This window comes from Carcharhinus amblyrhynchos, chromosome 33, assembly GCF_965287045.1.
Source record: "Carcharhinus amblyrhynchos chromosome 33, sCarAmb.v2.hapA, whole genome shotgun sequence".
NCBI lineage: Eukaryota > Metazoa > Chordata > Chondrichthyes > Carcharhiniformes > Carcharhinidae > Carcharhinus > Carcharhinus amblyrhynchos.
Window position 1 is genome coordinate 22,805,023 of NC_137356.1, and position 22,020 is coordinate 22,827,042.

Consider the following 22,020-nt stretch of genomic DNA (forward strand, 5'->3'; position numbering starts at 1 on the left):
AGGCCAGCATCCCATTTGCCTTCCTGACCACCTGCTGCACCTGTAGGCTGGGTTTTTGCGACTCATGCACAAGAACCCCCAGGTCCCTCTGCACCATAGCATGCTAGAGCTTTTCACCCTTTAAGTAGTAGTCCTTCCTACTATTATTCCTGCCAAAGTGGATAACCTCACACTTGCCAACATTGTATTCCATCTGCCAGGTCCTCGCCCACTCGCTCAGCCTATCTAGATCCCTCTGCAGACTTTCCACACCCTCCGCACAATTTGCTTTTCCACTTATCTTTGTGTCATCAGCAAATTTCGACACCTTACACTCGGCTCCCTCCTCCAGATCATCTATATAAATGGTAAATAGCTGAGGCCCCAGCACCGATCCCTGGGGCACTCCACTAGTCACCAACCGCCAATCCGAATAGCACCCATTGACACCTACTGTCTGCCTCCTATTTGACAGCCAATCCCCTATCCATGCTAACACCTTACCCTCAACTCCATGCCCCCTAACCTTCTGTAACAACCTTTTGTGCGGCACCTTATCAAACGCCTTCTGAAAGTCGAGAAACACCGCATCCACCGGTTCCCCTCCGTCCACCGCACTGGACACATCCTCATAGAATTCCAATAAATTTGTCAGACACGACTTCCCCTTAACGAATCCATGCTGCGTCTGCTCTATCAGACAATTCTTCTCAAGATACCTCGCTATTTCTTCTTTGATGATGGATTCAAGCATTTTTCCTATAACAGACGTTAAACTAACCGGCTTAAAATTCCCTGCCTTTTGCCTGCTACCCTTTTTAAACAGCGGCGTAACATTAGCCGTTTTCCAATCTTCCGGCACTTCCCCGGAATCCAGTGAGGTTTGGAAAATAATCACCAAGGCATCCACTATCACCTCCGCCATTTCCTTCAGAACCCTGGGATGCATTCCATCCGGTCCTGGGGACTTGTCCACCAATTAAGGGGGGGTAGTTATTGGACGGATGTCAGGGGTAGGTTCTTTACCCAGAGGGTGGTGAGGGATTGGAATGCCCTGCCTGCTGCGGTTGTAAATGCGCCTAGTTTGGGGGCGTTTAAGAGATCTGTGGATAGGTTTATGGACGAAAAGGGATTGGTTTAGATTAGTGGGTCATTGTTTTTTTTTAAAAACTGGTCGGCGCAACATCGTGGGCCGAAGGGCCTGTTCTGCGCTGTAATGTTCTATGTTCTATGTTCTATCAGTCCCACTAGTCTGTCGAGCACTACCTCTCTAGTGACAATGATCTCATTCAGGCCCTCAACTCCTACCATCTTTCCATCGTTAACACCCGGCAAACTATTCGTGTCCTCCTCCGTGAAGACCGAAGCAAAAAACTTATTTAAGGCCTCAGCCATTTCTCATCCCCCGCCACGAAATCCCCCCTCTCATCCTCTAAGGGTCCAACATTCACCCTAGCCAGCCTCCTCCTTTCTATATATTTATAAAAACTCTTACTATCCTTTTTTATATTTAGCGCTAGCTTAGATTCATAGTCCATCCTTCCTTTCTTTATCATCTTCTTTGTCATTCTTTGTTGATTTTTAAACCTCTCCCAATCTTCTACTCGTCCACTACTTTTAGCCACTCTAAACACATCAGCTTTTAATTTAATACTCTCCTTTATCTCCTTCGTTATCCACGGCTGATTATCTCTTCTCCTACGATCCTTCTTGACCATCGGAATAAATTTCTGCTGAGCACCAAGAAAGATCTCCTTAAAGATCCTCAACTGTTCCTCAGCAGTCCTACCGCCCAATCTGCGCCCCCAATCTACATTTGCCAATTCCTCTCTCGTCCTACCAGGTATTTATCCTACCAGGTATTTATCCTACCAGGCTATTATTCTGATAAATACCTTCCTAGCCTGCCTGATCCTATCTCTTTCCAAATAATACACACTGGCTTGTCTCCATGGAGATGTTTAAAATCCTCCATTTCAGCCATCTCTTTGATATCAAATCCCTGAAATGTAAGCTGGAAACCTTGCTCCTTTTTGAAAACAGTTTTCACTTCAATTCCCAGCTCAGTGAAACATCAGACTTTGTATTTTAAAATACTTATTCTTTCAGCCTGAAAATCTCAACAACAAACCCTTTGTTCCACTCAATTTCACACCCTGCATTCCCCGATACTGTACAGTATCTTGACTCCACTTTTCCCTGCAATCTCCCAATATTCCCCATGGTCACTCTGTCAAACTCACACCCTCCCTTTCCCTGTTTTCACTCCCTACCCCCTTTCCAAACTATTTCTTCCCATTGAAGAAACCACACATTGTCAATCTGACTGAGTGAATGTCAACATTGTGGTTCCTATCAATGGGGATACTCAAGATACATTCAAGTGGAAGGGGAATGAAAATGTGCCCAGCTGTCAATGGATGCCTCTCTCAAAGTGCTGAAGTTTGGAATTGACAGATCCAGGCTTTCCATTGGAATAAGAACAAAGCAAAAAAAAAGATGTCAGATGTTGCAGCGTGACACAGATGGGATGCAAGGCTGGGCGGAGAAGTGACAGATGGACTTCAAACCGGATAAATGTGTCGTCGTCCATTTTGGCAGGTCAAATGGGATGAAGCAGTATAATATCAAGGGTAACACTCTTAGCAGTGTAGAGAATCGGAAGGACCTTGGGGTCCGGGTCCATAGGAATCGCCCTCGCAGGTAGAGGATGTGGTTAAGAAGGCATATGGTGTATTGGCCTTCATCAATCGAGGGATTGAGTTTAGGAGTCGGGAGGTAAACCTGCAACTTTATAACACCCTAGTCAGACCTGTCTTGGAACACTGTGCTCAGTTCTGGTCGCCTCATTACAGGAAGGATGTGGAAGCTATTGGAAGGGAGCAGAGGAGATTTACAAGGATGTTGCCGGGATTGGGTGGCATACCTTATAAGGATAGGTTGAGGGAACTTGGTCTTTTCTCCTTAGAGAGACGAAGGATGAGAGGTGACGTGATAGAAGTGTATAAGATGTCGAGAGGTATAGATCGGGTGTATTCTCAGAGGCTTTTTCCAAGGGCTGGAATGGTTGCTACGAGAGGCCACAGGTTTAAGGTGCTGAGGAGTAGGTACAGAGGAGATATCAGGGGTAAGTTTTTCACTCAGAGGGTGGTGGGTGAGTGGAATCGGCTGCCATCGGTGATGGTGGAGGCAAATTCAATAGGGTCTATTAAGAGACTTCTGGATGACTACATGGAACTTAATAGAATTGAGGGTTATACGTAAGCCTAGTAGGAATGGATATCATCGGCACAACTTGTGACCGAAGGGCCTGTTTGTGCTGTAGTTTTTCTATGTTCTATGTTCACAAAGAAAAGCTCAGCACAGGGTCAGGCCCGTCAATACTCCAAGCCTTGCCGGTGATGATGCCTTAACTAAAGTGAAAAAAAAAGCCTTCCACCCTTCCTCGGTTCATACCCTGCTATTCTCTCCCAATTCAAATACCCATCCAGATGCCTCATAAATGTTGCTAACGTGTCTGCTCCCACTGCTTCTTCCGGCAGTGTGATCCAGGCAGCCACCGCTCTCCACATGAAACATTGTGCCCTCACATATCCGTGAAACTTTCCTCCTCTGACCTTGAACCTGTGCCACCTTGTAATCGACACTTTCACCCCAAGAGAAAGCCTTTGACTGTCCACCTTGTGGATGCTTCTCATAATTTGTAGATCTCTATCAGTTCTCCCGTCAGCCTACGCCTTCCCATTGAAGACCAGGCAACATCCTGGTGAACCTTCTTTGCACTCTCCATGTCCTTCTGGTAGTGTGGTGACCAGAAATAAACAACCAACAGAGAACAACAACACAGCGCGGGAAACAGCCCCTTCAGCCCAACGTGCCCGCGCTGCCATCTTAACAATGTTTTTCCTCCTCCACCCACAATGCTCCAAATACAGCCCAACCAAGGTTTTCTACAGTTGCAACATGATTTCCTAATTCTTGTAGTGAATGCCTTGGCTGTTGAAGGCAAGCATGCCGTATGCCTTCTTAATCACCTTGGCCACCTGTGTTGCCACTTGTAGGAAACTGTGGAAATGCGTGCCCAGGCCCCTCTGCATGTTAATGTTCCCAAGAGTTCTGCCACTTACTGTATGATTCACACCAAAACTGGTTCATCCAAAATTCAACACCGCAGATTTGTCTGGAATAAGCTCCATTTGCTATTTTTCTGCCCATTTCTCCAATCTATCAGTATCCTGTTGTGTCCTCTGATAATCCCGGCACTATCAGCAATTTCACCCATCTTTGTGTCATCTGCAAATATAGTCATCAGACCGCCCACATTTCCCTCCAGATCACTTATATACACTATAAACAACAGAGGCCCCAGCACTGATCCATGTGGAACACCACTAGATACAGATCTCCATTCTAAGAAATACCTTCCACTGTTACTATCTGTCTTCTGTAACCAAGCAAGTTCTTTATCCATCTTGCCAGCGCACCAGCAATCCCATGTGATTTTAGTTTTTGTACCAGTTTGCCATGTGAGACCTTGTCAGACACCTTAGCAAAGTCCATATAAACGACACCCATAGCACGTCCCTCATCAATTATCTTTGTCACCTCTTCAAAAAGCTCAATCAAGTTGGTGAGACAGGTACCTTCCCCGTACAAAACCATGCGCTGCCTGTCACTAACTAGCCCATTTTCTTCCAAATGTGCATTATCCTGTTGCTCCAAATCTCCTCCAAACGTTTTCCCACCACTGACGTCAGGCTCACCAGCCTATAATTTCTGGATTGTCCCTGCTGCCTTACTTCAACAAGGGAACAAACTGGCTATTCTCCAATCGCCTGGAACCTTGGCTACGGTCAAAGCGGATGTGCAGGTATCTGTTAAAGCCCCAACTATTTTGTCTGTGGCTTCCCGCACTAACCTGGGATTGATCCCATCCAACTCCGGGGACTTTTTTACCTTAATAGTGAGAGATTGAAAGATTTCAACTTGCTAGTAAGCCTCAGAGACTTCAAATCAAAGTTGTGTCTGACCATTTCAGAAACGTACTGCACATTAGCTCAGCGGTTATCACTGCTGCCTCTCAGTGCCAGGGACCTGGGTTCAATTCTAGCCTCGGTGTCTGACTGTGAGGTGTTTACACATTCTCAACCGCGTCTGCATGGGTGTCCTCCAGGTGCTCAGGTTTCCTCCCACAGTCAAACGATGTGCAGGTTAGGTTGGTTGGCCATGCTAAATTGACCCTTAGTGTCATGGGCATTAGCAGAATAAATATGTGGGTTTATGGGAATAGGGTCTAGGTGGGGCCGTCGTTAGTACGGACTCGATGGGCCAAATGGCCTCCTTCTGTACTGTAGGGATTCTGTGAAATATTCCACTGTGCAACAGCTGTTCCTCATCCTAAAGTGGTAACCTCATATTATCCCTGTTCTGTTCCATCTTCCAGGCACTTATCCACTTTGTCCAGAATCCTATGAAGCCATTTTGAATCTACTTCACGTACTAGATTGCCATCTCGCTCTGTGTATTTCACAATCTTCAGAAGATCACATGTAGTCCGAGCATCAAAATTAATGCTCGATATTCTGAACGGTTGGAGAGCAAGGTCTGATCCTTCTGGTCCCCATTAGTCAGGGGCTGCTAATGCCAGAATTAACTGGTTATTGTTACTCTGCTTTCTGCCTGTTTAATTGATGCCAGCATATTACCTTCTATCGCATCACTTCAATTCTCTTCAACAACATCCGCTTTCTCAATTCTGTTCGGAACATCCTCATGTTCATCAAACACTATTGATTAATCCATGTTGACTGTGCCCAATCAGATCATTATTATTCAAGTGTCTATTCAGCACCTCCTTTAGAATTGGTGGTTTGCGCTACTGCCTGACAGCGCCAGGGAACCAAGTTCAATTCCAGCCTCGGGTGAAAGACTATGTGAGGTTTGCATGTTCTCTGCGTGTCTCTGTGCATTTCCTCCCATAGTCCAAAGGTGTGTGGGTTAGGTTGATAAGCCATCGCGAATTGCCCCTCAGAGTCAGGAGGATTTAGTAGGGTAAATATGTGTCACTACGGGGATTGGACCTGGGTGGGATTGTTGTCGGTGCTGTCTGAATTGCCCGAATAACCTCCTTCTGCATTGCAGCGATTCTATGATTCTACGATTCTTTGAAGATATAACTAGTTGACAAGGGAGAGCCAATCAATGTGACTTTCAGAAAGCGATTGACAAAGTGCAGCATAAGAGATGATCGTGAAAGATTAAAGTGTGTGGGATTGGGAGAAGTGTATTGAGATGGTTAGAAAACTGGTTGGCAGAGGAGAAAGGAAGAATAGGAATTATTGGGTCCTTTTCAAATTGGCAGGCAGTAACTCATGGGGTGCCACAGGGATCGGCGCTGGGACCCCAGCTATTCCTAATATATATAAATGATTTGGACGAGGGAACAAAATGTAACATCTGAAAGTTTGCAGATGCTACCAAGTAGGGTGGGAGGGTGAACTGTGATGTACATTAGCATTCCTTCAGCATGATCTGGGCAGGTTGGTTGAGTGGACAAATGAATGGCAGATGCATGGTAAATGTGAAGTTATTGAATTTGGAAGCAAGAAGAAGAGGCAGATTACTACCGGAATGGCTGTGAATTGGGAGAGGAGAGTGTGCAGCGGGACCTGGGTGTCATTGTGCACCAGTTGCTGAAGGTAAACATGCAGGTGCAGCAGGCGGTAAAGAAGGCAAATGGTATGTTGGTCTTCATTGCGAGAGGTTTCGAGTGCAGGCGCAGGGATGTGTTGTGGCAATTATACAGGGCCTTGCTGAAGTCACTCCTTGAATATTGTGTGCAGTTTTGCTCTCCTTTTCTGAGGAAGGATGTTCTTGCTCTCGAGGGAATGCAGCAAGGGTTCACCAGGCTGATTGCAGGGATGGCGGGACTGATGTATGAGAAGAGATTGACAAGCTTAGGAATGTTTTCACTGGAGTTCAGATGAATGAGGGGGGCATCTCATGGAGACTTACAAATTTCAAACAGGACTAGACAGGGTAGATGCAGAGAGGACGTTCCCAATGGTGGGGGTGTCCAGAACCCGGGCTCACAGTCTGAGGATACAGGGCAGACCATTTAAGATGGAGATGAGGAGATACTTGTTCACCCAAAGAGTGGTGAGCCTGTGGAACTCATTACCACAGGAAGTAGTTGATGCCACAGCATTGAATATGTTCAAAAAACTGTCAGAAAAGCACTTGGGGTGAATTTGATCAAAGGTTATGGGGACAAAGCAAAAAGAAGCTATTGAATTGGACGATCAGCCGTGATTGTGATGAATGGCAGACCAGGCCTGAAGGACCAAATGGCCTCCTCCTGCTCCTATCTTCTATGTTTCTATGTATCTATTTGAGAATGTTCCCTTCCCCTGCAAGGTTCCTGAATTAGTGAAGGGCTACAAACGAGCTATCAGAGTGTCTGAATCATTTCCCTTTGCTGTAAATTACACTTTGCGTTTCAATCCCTTACAAAACAGAGGCTCTCGTGTAAGTTTATCATTTGTGCTGCTGGCTGGGACATCCCAGAGTTACCTCTTTACATCATTTCCAAACACCAATGTACCTGTGCAATAAGCGAGGGAACAGGCAGGTGGCCTCTGCAACCAATAAACAAAGAAATTGTTGCAGCGTTTGATCTTTATTTGTTGACGCCAGCGACAGGTCTTTCCACTCCAGTGAAAACAAACGGTCCTCTTCACTATCCCTTGACGCCGACTGGGATGAGATCCTGTAATGAGGAATAGAAAGATTAAAAAGTGTCTCCAGTGTGAATTGTGTTGGACAGTCAAGGTCAATCTGATGTAACAGAGTCTGAAATTACCTCTTAACCAGCCTGTGGCGTGTGTGGAGCAACGGCTTGCTGGAACAACAGTCTCAGGAATGGTCGAACCACCACGACTGAAAGGACAATCGCACAGTTAGTCGCTGTACTGATGCAATCCAGATAACAAGAGGCTGCAAATAATCAACTGGTCAGGCAGCCTGTGTGAAAATTGAGAGATGGTGTAGCCGGGAAGGTTTCAGATTCTCGAGGCACTGGGATTGGTTCTGGGGAAAGTGGGAATGGTGCAAACTGGACAGGCTGCACCCAATGTACTTATGGGATCTTTTGCTAGTTGTGTTGGGGAGTATTTAAACTCGTGTGGCCGGGACTGGTATCCTAGGAGTAGGAGTTGCTTAGATTTCGATCAGGAAAGGAGGTTAACATTAGCTAGTGATGTTGACTTGAAACCACAGGAGGAGGAAAGTTTAAATAGTCTCCAGCAAGGTCAATTGTCTGGGTTAAACTGTTTATACATCAGTGAAAGGAGTATTACAAACCAGATAAATAAGTAAAGGACAGAGGTAAACACATGGCAGCGTGTTGTATTGCTTTCACGGAAACCTGGCTAAAGGAGGGGCAAAATTGGCAGCTCAATAACCCTGGCTGGAAAGTCCTCAGGCACAGAGAGTGGGGCATGAGAAAGGACGGGGAGTAGCACTAATTGTTAAAGAATCAATTCCGCTTACAAGAAGAGGTCAAATATGCGTGAAATGCAAAAGTAGTTTCACTGTTTAAAAAGGAATTAAAGGAAATGCCAAACAATATTCGAAAAGTGCATCTTATATTGGTAGTGTGCAAATTAGTCGAACCAACACTGAGAGATAGGGTTAAATGTCATGTAAAAAGGAATGGACATTAAGTTGATTGGCCATGCTACATTGCCCCTTAGTGTCCCATGATTTGTTGGTTGGAGGGATTAATGGGGTTATGGGGTAGCACCTGTTTTTGGATTGCTGTTGGTGCAGGCTTAATGTGCCGAATGACCTCTTCTGCACTGTAGCGATTCTATGATTTTCTATACATAGATTTTAGCAAGGCTTTGGACAAGGTCCCACATGGCAGATTGGGAAAAAGAAATCAAAGCCCATGCGATACAGGATAATGTGGCAACCTGGATCCAAAGTTTGCTTAGTAACAGGGAACAAAATTTAATGGTCAATGGATGTCCTTGCAATTGGAAAATTTTTTTGATGTGGTATTCATGAGAGCGGTGTTATTTGGGTGAATAGTTGGAAGCTTTTTCCCAGGTCAGAAATGAAATTATAAGGGGGCACAAGTTCGAGGTAAGGGGGGAAAGGTTCAGGAGAGATGTACAGAGGATTGTTTTTTACACAGAGAGTGGTGGGGGCCTGGAATGCACTGCCAAGTAAGGTGGTCGAGGCAGACACGTTCGCGACATTTAAAACTTATCTGGATAGTCATATGAACAGGAGCAGAATTTGCATTTGTGATTGGCCAAGTGGTGGATAGTGTACATAGAACATAGAACATAGAACACTACAGCACAAACAGGCCCTTCGGCCCACAAGTTGCGCCGACCACATCACCTACCAACCTACAGACCTATCTATAACCCTCAATCTCATTAAACCCCATATACTCATCCAGAAGTCTTTTAAAAGACCCCAGCGAGTTCGCCTCCACCACCACTGACGGCAGCCGATTCCATTCACTCACCACCCTCTGAGTGAAAAACTTACCCCTAACATCACTTCTGAACCTCCCTCCCCGCACCTTAAATCTGTGTCCTCTCGTAGCGACCATTTCAAACCGGGGAAATAGCCTCTGAGAGTCCACCCTATCTATTCCTCTCAACATTTTGTAAACTTCTATCAGGTCGCCTCTCAACCTTCGTCTCTCCAGGGAAAAGAGTCCCAGCTCCCTCAACCTAACTTCATAAGGCATGCCTCCCAGTCCAGGCAACATCCTTGTAAATCTCCTCTGCACCCTTTCAATAGCTTCTACATCTTTCCTATAGTGAGGCGACCAGAACTGCGCACAATACTCCAAATGAGGCCTGACAAGGGTCTTATAAAGTTCCAGCATTACCTCCCGACTCCTAAACTCAATCCCTCGATTAATGAAGGCCAGTACACCATACGCCTTCTTGACCACCTCCTCCACCTGCGAGGCCGATTTAAGAGTCCTGTGGACCCGGACCCCAAGATCCTTCTGCTCCTCAACACTACTCAGACTTCTGCCCTTAATAGTGTACTCGTTCATCCCGTTGGTTCTGCCAAAATGGACGACAACACATTTATCCGCGTTGAAGTCCATCTGCCACTTCTCCGCCCAGTCCTGCATCCTATCTATGTCCTGCTGCAACTTTTGCCATCCTTCCAGATCATCCACAACACCACCGACCTTCGTGTCATCAGCGAACTTACTTACCCATCCCTCCACTTCCTCATCCAGGTCATTTATGAAAATGACAAACAACAAGGGTCCCAGAACAGATCCTTGAGGCACTCCGCTGGTGACTGACCTCCATTCAGAAAAAGCCCCATCCACAACCACTCTCTGCCTTCTGCAGGCAAGCCAGTTCTGGATCCACAAGGCCAAAGGCCCTTGGATCCCATGCCCTCTCACCTTCTCAAGAAGTCTTGCATGGGGGACCTTATCAAACGCCTTGCTGAAGTCCATGTACACTACGTCCACGGCACTTCCTTCGTCAATGTGTTCAGTCACATTATCGAAGAACTCAACTAGGCTTGTAAGGCACGACCTGCCCTTGACAAATCCATGCTGACTATTCCTGATCATGTCAAACCTCTCCAAATGTTCGTAAATCTTGTCCCTCAGAAGCCTCTCCATCAGCTTACCAACCACTGAGGTCAGACTCACCGGTCGGTAATTTCCCGGGCTATCTCTGTTCCCTTTCTTAAAAATAGGAACTACATCCGCAATCCTCCAATCCTCTGGAACCTCTCCCGTCTCCATTGACGACGCAAAGATCATCGCCAGGGGCTCTGCAATCTCTTCCCTCGCCTCCCACAGTATCCTGGGGTACATCCCATCTGGTCCCGGCGACTTATCTACCTTGATAGAATTCAAAAGTTCCAACACATCCTCCTCCTTAATATTCACGTACTCAATCCTTTCCATCTGCTGCAAATCCATAACAAAATCTCCCAGATCGGCTTCCACCGTGAATACTGAGGCGAAGTACTCGTTAAGCACCTCCGCCATTTCTTCTGGTTCCACACAAACCTTTCCCCCCTCACCTTTTATCGGTCCTATCCCTTCTCTTCTTATCCTTTTACCTTTCACATATTTATAGAAGGCCTTGGGATTCTCCTTAATCTTACTCGCCAAGGTCTTCTCATGACCCCTTCTGGCTCTCCTAATTTCCCTTTTAAGTTCCCTCCTACAGTCCTTATACTCCTCAAGATCTTTAACATCTCCTAATTCCCTGAACCTCTTGTACACCTTCCTTTTCTTCCTGACTAGGTTCAACACATCCTTTGTGCACCACGGTTCCCTCGACCCACCAAACCCCCCTCGTCTCATCGGAACGTTGTCATTCAGAGCTCTAGACACACATTCCTTGAATATCTGCCACCTTCCTTCGGTACCTTTCCCTAAGAACGCCTCCTTCCAGTTTATTTGTCCAAGTAACTTCCTGACTTCTTCGTATCTCCCCTTACCCCAGACAAACGCCTTCCTAGCCTGCCTGATCCTATCTCGTTCCAACGCAATTGTGAAGGAGATAGAATTATGGTCACCATATCCAAGATGCTCTCCTACCGAAAGATCCATCACCTGCCCTGGTTCATTCGCCAGTACCAGGTCAAGTACAGCCTCTCCCCTCGTAGGCTTGTCCACATACTGCGTCAGGAAACCCTCCTGAACACACCTAACAAACTCCTCCCCATCTATACCCCTTACCCTAGGGATATTCCAGTCGATGTTTGGGAAATTGAAGTCTCCCATCACGACAACTCTGTTATTAAAACATCTCTCCAGAATCTGTTTCCCTATTTGCACTTCAACTTCCCTGTCACTATTGGGCGGCCTATAGATTACACCCAGCAAAGTTTTTGACCCTTTGCTGTTCCTAACTTCCACCCACAGAGATTCTGTAGACAATCCCTCCACGACATCCTCTTTCTCTGTAGCCATGACACTATCCCTGATCAACAGTGCCACGCCACCACCCCTTCTGCCACCCTCCCTGTCCTTCCTGAAGCACCTGAAGCCTGGCACCTGAAGTACCCAGTCCTGTCCCTGAGACATCCAAGTCTCCGTAATGGCCACCACATCACAATCCCAAACAGCTATCCACGCCCTAAGCTCATCTACCTTATTCACTATACTCCTTGCATTAAAATATATACACTTCAGCCCCTCAGTCTGGGCATTTCCCATCTCCACCACCTGTCTAACCTCCCTCGCATACTGCCTGCGGTCCTCCCCTACCTGGGAGCGAACCTCCTCCGTCCCAGTTTCCCCAACACAGTTCCCTCCCCCCATCCTTTCTAGTTTAAAGTCCCCCCGGTAGCCTTAGCCAGTCTTCCCGCCAAGATACTAGTCCCCCTGGTATTTAAGTGCCACCCGTCCCTACTATAGAGGTCCCACCTACCCCTAAAGAGGTCCCAGTGATCTAGGAACCGAAAGGATAACAATAATTTAGAAATTGACATTGATGGGTCGGTGCAGTGGTAAATTAGCAGATGGATTTTAACATAGAGAAGTGTGAGGTGAAACACTGGGGGAGGTCAAATAAATGGGAATATACAAAGAAGGGTAGATGAAGTGACAGATCTTGGGATATAAGTACACAGGTCCGTAAAGGCAGCTGTTCAAGAAGATAAGGTTGTAAAGGAGACAAATGGAATGCTCTTCTCCTTCATTGGCGGAGGCATTGAAGAGAAAAATAGGAATATCATGTTGGAGTTATATAAAACACTGGTGAGTCTTCAGTTGAGCATTGTGTGAAATTCCAATCACCTTATCACAGGACAGATGTAATTGCTTTGGAGAAAGTGCAGAGCAAGTTACAAGCATGTTAGAGATGCAAGTACTGATTAGGGACAGTCAGCATGGCTTTGTGAGTGGAAAATCATGTCTCACAAATATGATTGGGTTTTTTGAAGGGATAACCAAGAAGGGAGATGAGTGCAGTTGATGTTGTCTACATGGATTTTAGCAAGGCTTTGGACAAGGTCCCACATGGCAGATTGGGCAAAAGAAATCAAAGCCCATGCGATACAGGGTAATGGGGCAACCTGGATCCCAAGTACAAGGTACCGCATGGTAGATTGTTGCATAAGGTTAAATCTCATGGGATCCAGGTGAGGTATCTAAATGGATACAAAACAGAGGGTGGTTGTAGAGAGTTGTTTTTCAATCTGGAGGCCTGTGATCAGCGGTGTACCTCAGAGATCAGTGCTGGGATGACTGTTATTTGTCATTTCTATTTATGATTTGGATGAGAATTATAGGAGGCATGGTTAGTAAATTTGCAGATGACACCAAGATTGGTGGCATAGCGTAAAGTGAAGAAGTTGATCTAGGGTTGAAATGGGATCTTGATCAATTGGGCCAGTGGGCTGATGAATGGCAAACGGGGTTTAATTTCGAGAAATGCGAGGTGATACATTTTTTTAGATTGATCCAGGGCAGGACTTCCTCAGTTAATGGGGAAAGTTATCGGTCAGAGGTCAGCGGGTACATAGAACATTGAACGCAAACAGGCCCTACGGCCCACAAGTTGCGCCGATCACATCTATACCTACCAAGCTATAGACCTATCTATGACCCCCAATCCCATTAGATCCCATATACTCATCCAGAAGTCTTTTAAAAGACCCCAGCGAGTTCGCCTCCACCACCACCGACGACAGCCAATTCCATTCACTCACCACCCTCTGAGTGAAAAACTTACCCCTAACATCTCCTCTGTACTTGCTTCCCTGCATCTTAAACCTGTGTCCTCTCGTAGTGACCATTTCAGCCTGGGGAAATAGCCTCTGAGAATCCACCCTATCTATTCCTCTCAACATCTTATAAACCTCTATCAGGTCGCCTCTCAACCTTCGAATCTCCAGGGAGAAGAGTCCCAGCTCCCTCAACCTATCTTCATAAGGCATGCCTCCCAATCCAGGCAACATCCTTGTAAATCTCGTCTGCACCCTCTCAATAGCTTCCACGTCCTTCCTATAGTGAAGCGACCAGAACTGCACACAGTACTCCAAGTGGGGTCTGACAAGGGTCTTACAAAGTTGCAGCATTACCTCCCGACTCCTAAACTCAATCCCTCGATTAATGAAGGCCAGTACACCATACACCTTCTTGACCACATCCTCCACCTGCGAGGCCGATTTAAGAGTCCTACTGAACCAGACCCCAAGATCCTTCTGCTCTTCAACACTGCTAAGACTCCTACCCTTGATATTGTACTCCTTCATCCCATTGGGACTGCCAAAATGGACCACTACACATTTATCTGCGTTGAAGTCCATCTGCCACTTCTCCGCCCAGTCTTGCATCCTATCTATGTCACGCTACAACTTCGGACATCCCTCCAGACTATCCACAACACCACCAACCTTCGTATCGTCGGCGAACTTACTAACCCATCCCTTCACTTCCTAGATAAACTATGAAAATGACAAACAGCAAGGGTCCGAGAACAGATCCCTGGGGCACTCCACTGGTGACCGACCTCCATGCAGAAAAAGACCCATCCACAACCACTCTCTGCCTTCTGCAGGCAAGCCAGTTCTGGATCCACAAGGCCAAAGCCCCTTGGATCCCATGCTCTCTCACCTTCTCAAGAAGTCTTGCATGGGGGACCTTATCAAACGCCTTGCTGAAGTCCATGTAAACCACGTCTACCGCTCTTCCTTCGTCAATGTGTTCAATCACATTTTCAAAGAACTCAACTAGGCTTGTAAGGCACGACCTGCCCTTGACAAAACCATGTTGACTATTTCTGATCATTCTAAACTTCTCCAAATGCTCATAAATCTTGTCCCTCAGAAGCCTCTCCATCAAATTACCAACCACTGAGGTCAGACTCACCGGTCGGTAATTTCCCGGGCTATCCCTGTTCCCTTTCTTGAAAATAGGAACCACATGCGCAATCCTCCAATCCTCCGGAACCTCTCCCGTCTCCGTCGATGATGCAAAGATCATCACCAGGGGCTCTGCAATCTCTTCCCTCACCTCCCACAATAACCTGGGGTACATCCCATCTGGTCCCGGTGACTTGTCTATCTTAAAAGTTCTAACACATCCTCTTCCTTAACATCCACATACTTAATCTTTTCAGACTGCCGCAAACCTGTAGTACAACCTCCCAGATCACTTTCCACCGTGAATACCGAGGCAAAGTACTCATTAAGCACCTCTGCCATTTCTTCTGGTTCCACACAGACTTTTCCCCCTTCACCTTTTATAGAACACACACAGAACACAGAACATTACAGCGTAGAACAGGCCCTTCGGCCCACGATGTTGCGCCGACCAGTTACAAAAACAATGACCCACTAGCCTATACCAATCCCTTTTCGTCCATAAACCTATCCATAGATCTCTTAAACGCCCCCAAACTAGGCGCATTTACATTTATAGGTCCTATCCCTTCTCTTCTCAACCTTTTACTTTTCACATATTTGTAGGTCTTGGGATTCTCCTTAATCTTACCCACCAAGGCCTTCTTATGACCCCTTCTGGCTCTCCTGATTTCCTTTTTAAGCTCCTTTCTACAAGCCTTATACTCCTCTAGATCCTTAACATCTCCTAGCTCTCTGAACCTTTCATACACCTTTCTTTTCTTCCTGACTAGGTTCATCACAACCTTCGTGCACCACGGTTCCCGCGCCCTACCAAAACCTCCTTGTCTCATTGGAACGTTATCGTGCAGAGCTCCAGTCAAACATTCCTTGAATATCCGCCACCTTCCTTCTGTACTTTTCCCCAAGAACGCCTCCTTCCAGTTTATTCGTCCAATTATCTACCTGATGTCTTCATATTTCCCCTTACTCCAGACAAACACCTTCCTAGCCTGCCTGGTCCTATCTCTTTCAAATGCTATTGTGAAGGAGATAGAATTATGACCTCCAACCCCGAGATGCTCTCCCACCGAGAGATCCGACACCTGTCCTGGTTCATTAGCCAGCACTAGGTCAAGTAGCCTCTCCTCTCGTAGGCTTATCCACGTACTGTGTCAGGAACCCCTCCTGAACACACCTAACAAACTCCTCCCCATCCAAACCCCTTACCCTTGGGATATTCCAGTCAATGTTTGGGAAATTAAAGTCTCCCATCACGACAACTCTGTTATTTCTACATCTCTTTCGGATCTCTTTCCCTATCTGCACCTCAACTTCCCTGTCACTATTGGGCGGCCTATAGAAAACACCCAGCAAAGTTATCGACCCTTTGCTGTTCCTAACTTCCACCCACAGAGACTCCATAGGCAGTCCCTCCACGGCATCCTCCTTCTCTGCAGCCATGACACTGTCCCTGATCAACAGTGCCACTCCACCACCTCTTTTGCCCACATGTTCATAGCTCCTTGAAAGTGGAGTCACAGGTGGACATAAAGATGCAAAAGGCGTTTAGCATGTTTGGTTTCATCATTCAGAACATTGAATACAGGAGTTGGGATGTCTTGATGAAGTTGTCCAAGACATTGGTAAGGCCACACTTAGAATACTGTGAACAGGTCTGGTCACCCTATTATAGAAAGAATATTATTCAACCAGAAAGAATGCAGAAGAGACTCACTAGGATGCTATCGGCACTTGATGGTGTGAGTTAAGTGTTGCTATGGGGAGAGGCTGGGTAGGTTAGTGTTATTTTCCTTGGAATAAAGAAGGCTGATTGGTGACTTGATAGAGTACAATATTATGAGGGGAAGAGATTTGCCAGAATTCTATCGCCCCGCCTGCCACAGAATGAAAGCGTGTGCGGGGCGGGCAATGGAAATGACCGTTGATGTCGGGCGGGGATTTCTGGTCTCGGGTTGAGCGAAGCTGTAAAATCGCGCTCATAGAGTGGACAGGATAAAATTGTTTGCCTTGGTGGAGAATTCTAGAACCAGGGGACATAGATTCAAGACAAGTGGCAGTTGGTGTAGAGGGGACATAAGGAATAATTTTTTGACACAAAGATTAGTGGATGTCTGGAACTCGCAGCCTGAGGTGGAGGCAAAGTCCTTAAATCTTTCAAAAAGTATCTGGATCTGCACCTGAAGTACTCTAAACTACGGAGCTATGGCCCAGGTGCAGGAAGGTGGGATTAGAAAGGGCGCTTGCGTATCCTCAGGGTGGCATTGACAAGATGGGCTGAATGGTCTCCTTCTGTGCTGCAACTTTTCTCTGCTTCTATAGTTGTGTTTCAAGATAGCACTGACAGTGGCAACCACTAAAGTGGGGCTAATCTCATTTTCTAGCACTTCTCACGGATCCTTGAATGTTGTGATATTTCAAGTTCTCATCCAAATACTTTTTAAAGCTTGCAAGGTTTTTGGCCTTCAACTGGCCTGGATACATTGGATCAAATGGCCTTGTACTGCACCCTTAATCTTAACATGATTAAATATATCATCACCTATCCCAGCAAGTCACTTTCCTCTCTGTCACTGTTCTATTTTCCTGGGAATTCCCAATATCCTTCCTGCTTCACTCTGTAGAATGCTTATCTTCCCTTTCCCAGTATTCATTCCCTGTCCCATTGCCCTGAATGATGAACCCAGTCTCTCTGCCATTTCACTGATGGGTTGAATGGAGATTTCCCCTTGATCTTACCTGGTGAATCTGTACCATCCAGAAGCAAGATTCTTGTCACATTGAACCTGACGAGAACACTGTTTCCCCACACAGTTTGTGCTCCTCCATGGCTGGTTCAGGCATTTGTGTTTTATACACGGGTCCCAGGATCTGGAGACTGCGGCTGAATAACAGCAAAATGTTTTTGTTAACAAAAAATTTAGGAAATGTTACACCCTGGCTCCTCTCCATGTTTAAAATCCTCCATTTCAGGCATTTCTCTGATATCAAATCCCTGAAACGTCAGTTGGAAACTTTGCTCCTTTTTGAAAACAGTTTTCACTGCGACTCCCAGCTCAGTGAAACATCAGACTTTGTATTTTAAAATACTTATTCTTTCAGCCTTGAAATCTCCACTGAATTTCACACCCAGGTTGAAAATGTTTCCAGGGAGTGACCTGTAGCAGAATCAACACTGTTGTCACTGTGTGTAATAAGGTGATACTCAGTTATATCTGGTGATGATCAGATCCAGCTGGTGAAAATGTTCTCTTCTTGTGACATGGTTTGTTTTGAAACAATGTGTTAATTGTACAAAGCAGCAAAACTCAAGTGGCCTCTGCCTATTCTCATTTCTCTTTCCTTGATCATAACATCTGAGGCAGGAGGACCTCATGTTTGAGTTGAAGGGTGAATGTCAAGAACACGTTTTGAACTATTTGTGGGAGAATCTAAAATTCAGTTCCTTGTATACGAATACCTTGTTCATATATTCTTTCTGAACCCTTCCCCTGCAAGATGAGGGTGTAATCGTCGGAATCTTAGAAACCCAACAGTGCAGAAGGAGGCCATTCAGCCCAACAACTTTGCACCTTCAACAATCCCACCCACAGCCTATCCTCACAACTCCACACATTTACTCTGCCAATCCCTCTAACCTACACATCCAGGGACGCTACAGGACAATTTAGCATGGCCAGTCAACCTAACCCGCACATCTTTGGACTGTGGGAGAAAACCGGGGCATCTAGAGGAAACCCACACAGCCATAGAGAGAATGTGCAAGCTCCAAACAGAGATTCACCCAAGCTGGGAATCAAACCGAAGTCCCTGGAGCTGTGAGGCAGCAGTGCTAACCATTGTGCCACTGTTCAGCCCATGTTTTCCTTTCCGTGATCCACCCTGGCTGAGCCGGATCTCTCCTAGGGAAGATACCTCAATGTTCAGCCTCTCAATTTCCATGTCCATCATGTTTGTCTTTTGGGCAATGATTAACAACCCACAAATTGTCTGTCAGTCCTGTGATCCTGACATTTGCAATGCCTATCGAAGAGTTGGCATTTTTTTTCAATTGTTTTTCCTGGCCCAATGGAATTCCATCCGTTTGTTGAGCAGAGACTAAGCTCCAAGTGCCCAATGAAACAGATGGACTGTGCCTTGCTAGTCAGTGACTGCTTAACCTGAGGTAGGTGTTGGTTGACCACTGGGGCATGATGGTCTCTCTCACCACCAGAGACAACACATTGCACTGTAGGAGGGAAATAAAACAAGTGGAGCGTCGGAGATCATGTTGAACTTCAAGAAAAGTTTCTATTCCACATGCATGAGGGAGAGATGAATTTGGGCCTGAAATCCCAGGTTACCAGCGAGTTCCCCCTGCTCATTGTAGATTCGTACATGCTATTATACTTTTCTGAGTTGCAAAGTTTTATATTATCACACTAATTCCTCAAGTTGGATGCATGTAATTGTCAAGACACTCCTGAAAGTTCACTATCGTATCTGCTACCATTACCTCCCCTGGCAGTGAATTCCAGGCACCCACCACCCTTTGTATAAACAACTTGCTCATACATCTCCTTTAAACCTTGCCCCTCGCACTTTAAACCTATACCTCCAAGTACGTGACTCTTCCACCCTGGGAAAAGCTTCTGACAATCTACTCTGTCCATGCTCCTCATAATCTTGTAGACTTCTGTCAGTTCGCTCCTCAACTCCATCGTTCCAGTGAGAACAAACCAAGATTCTCCAACCCCTCCTCATAGCTAATGTCCTCCATACCAGGTAACATGCTAGTAACTCTTTTCTATATACTCTAAAAATAATCTAATCTCATCATGCAAATGCATTGATCAGTACATCCTGCTGATCATCTCTCTGTACACTTCCTGTTTACCCGATCAAAGCATTGTGTATGCCCAACCGATCTACAATGATGTGTTAATTGCTCCCCCACTCTGCTAGGTGATCGTGTTTTCCGGAAGACCATGATCCCCCTAGACTGCATGGAGCCTGGCTGTCTCAGTGCTGGTTCTCCCACTGTCATGATAACTTGGAAAGATCTTCTGCGCATTACTATTGTTAGAAGTTGATAACATATATTAATCATTATCTGTCAGCAGAGCAGGCCTCTTGCTGTCTGTCTTAACCCTTTTCTTCCCTCTGGTGAGTCCTGGCTCTCTGGGTTTGCTCTATGTACCCCTGCATGTATTACACTGAAACTAAATAAAATATGAACAGACACATAAATTAAAATATAAAAGAAACTATCCCTGATATTGCCCTGCAACAAAAGCCCATTTACTCTGCCAATCGAGTTGACCTTATTGCTCATCACTGCTGTACTAATGTTGTGTCCGTCTTCTGCAGCATAACTGGAAAGCCCACAAACTGGGCAAAATTTTTGAAAAGCCTGGACTGCCTGAATATCCTGGTTATGCCCAAGGGAATGCTATGAACTGTTTGTGGCATTAGCTTACTTGCAGCCATTGCTGGAAGGATGATACATTCAGATATCTGGCTGCCACTGAGTTTTGTTGTCAGGGTTTTACTCCCTTAACCTACAACTCTCCCACAGTACGCTCAAGGCAATGGAGCTACCCACCCAAAGCTGGGAGGTTGGCTCATGAGTATCAGGATGTGTCCATGTGCTGGTGACGTCATGTCCTAGGGCCTGAGACTCCTTCGGGTTCCTCTGAAGATTTAACCTGGGGCTGTTTCCATATGTCACCATGAGGAGACACAGCTGAGGATCTGCCAATGAAGAGGCTATGTACTGATACAGAGAGATTTATACATTTGATTCCCACTCTTTCACATTGCTACTAGCCATGGTCTGGACTGAGAATGAGAATCAAAGTAGCACACAAAAATGGGAAACTCTATTCAGCCACACACTAGACACATCAATCAGCTGGGCACACACTGACACTAATCCACTTGCATTATCCAATCCTATTCAACCTCTGACTCCTCTTTTTCCATCCTACCTTTCTTTTCCAGATGTATTCTGGAATATTTATATCCTGACTTTTGCCACAATGGAACCATGGGCAGAATTGGATGTTGCTCCATTGGTGGTTTTCCAGAAGATGAGTGACTGTATGTAGAATTCCGCAAATGTCCTTCCCACTGGGCTGTCGTCCACCCCATCTCTCCTCAATTTTACAGTGGGATAAGCAAAGCCGAGGCCATTCCACCCACTCTCACTCCTATTCAGTTTCCTAAGTGACATCAATGATTACTTAAGGACCATTTCCCAGCCAGTGGCAGTGTTCAGGCTGGTGGATGGAGTTCAAGGTCATGCATGGAGGGAAGTGGGGAGGGGGTGAGACAGCTTGTTCAGCCTTCAGGTTGGAAAAGTGGGGGACTTCATTTCAACATCAGGTGACACGCTCACAGGGTCCATCCCCAGTTGGTGTTCTCTCCACCAGCTTCTCCTCCAACATCTTAGAATCCCTACAGTGCAGAAGGAAGCCATTCGGTCCATCATGCCTGCATTGACAACAATCCCACCCAGATCTTATTTACCTTGTTAGTCTCCCTGACACTAAGGGGCAATTTAGCATGGCCAATCCAACTAATCTGCACATTTTTGGACCGTGGGAGGAAATCAGATCACACGGGGAGAATGTACAAACTGCACACAGACAGTGACCCGAGGCTGGAATTGAACCCAGGTCCCTGGCGCTAACCACTCTACCGCTGCGCAGCATCCCCACCACCTGTGCCCACCCCTCAGGTTTCAGTCCCTCTTCCTGGCCTGAGACACATTACCTACTCCTAGACTGCCAGGATTCAGAGCGGGGTCAACTTGGAATTCCAGCTCTGTGCACCACAGCTTGCTATTAGAGAGCTGCCGGCCAATGAAATGAGCGTTCAGCCTCTTGGGGGGGGGGGTGTGGCTGGGGATGCCCCATCTCAAGCCAGTGAACTCTCCTTGTGGAGATCAGAGCCATTTCTCTCAATTGGTACCATTATTATTTTCTTATTGTGAACCTTTTGAACAATTGACATTGAGGTTTCTGATGGTCTTTTCGTTATTATTCACAGAGACAGTTTTAGTGTTGAAATGTTGTACAAGGTACTGGTGAGGCCACAACTGGAGTAGTGTGTGCAATTTTAGTCCCCTTATTTGCGAAAGGATATATTGGCCTTGGAGGGAGTACGGAGAAGGTT

General features: G+C 46.1%; 1 protein-coding gene across 1 annotated transcript in view; it reads right to left on the reverse strand.

Annotated features, from left to right (window-relative positions):
* Window positions 1-7,532: 7,532 nt before the first annotated feature.
* The window catches only part of LOC145361063 (pancreatic secretory granule membrane major glycoprotein GP2-like), a 48,046-nt gene continuing 33,558 nt past the window's right edge, over window positions 7,533-22,020 (reverse strand). The window contains exons 3-5 of the mRNA XM_080216627.1: window positions 17,602-17,746; window positions 7,841-7,917; window positions 7,533-7,747 (exon numbers count right to left, since the gene is read on the reverse strand). Of these exons, the coding sequence (XP_080072753.1) occupies window positions 7,548-7,747; window positions 7,841-7,917; window positions 17,602-17,746 (422 nt within the window). The 3' untranslated portion in view covers window positions 7,533-7,547. The remainder of the gene's footprint in view (window positions 7,748-7,840; window positions 7,918-17,601; window positions 17,747-22,020) is intronic.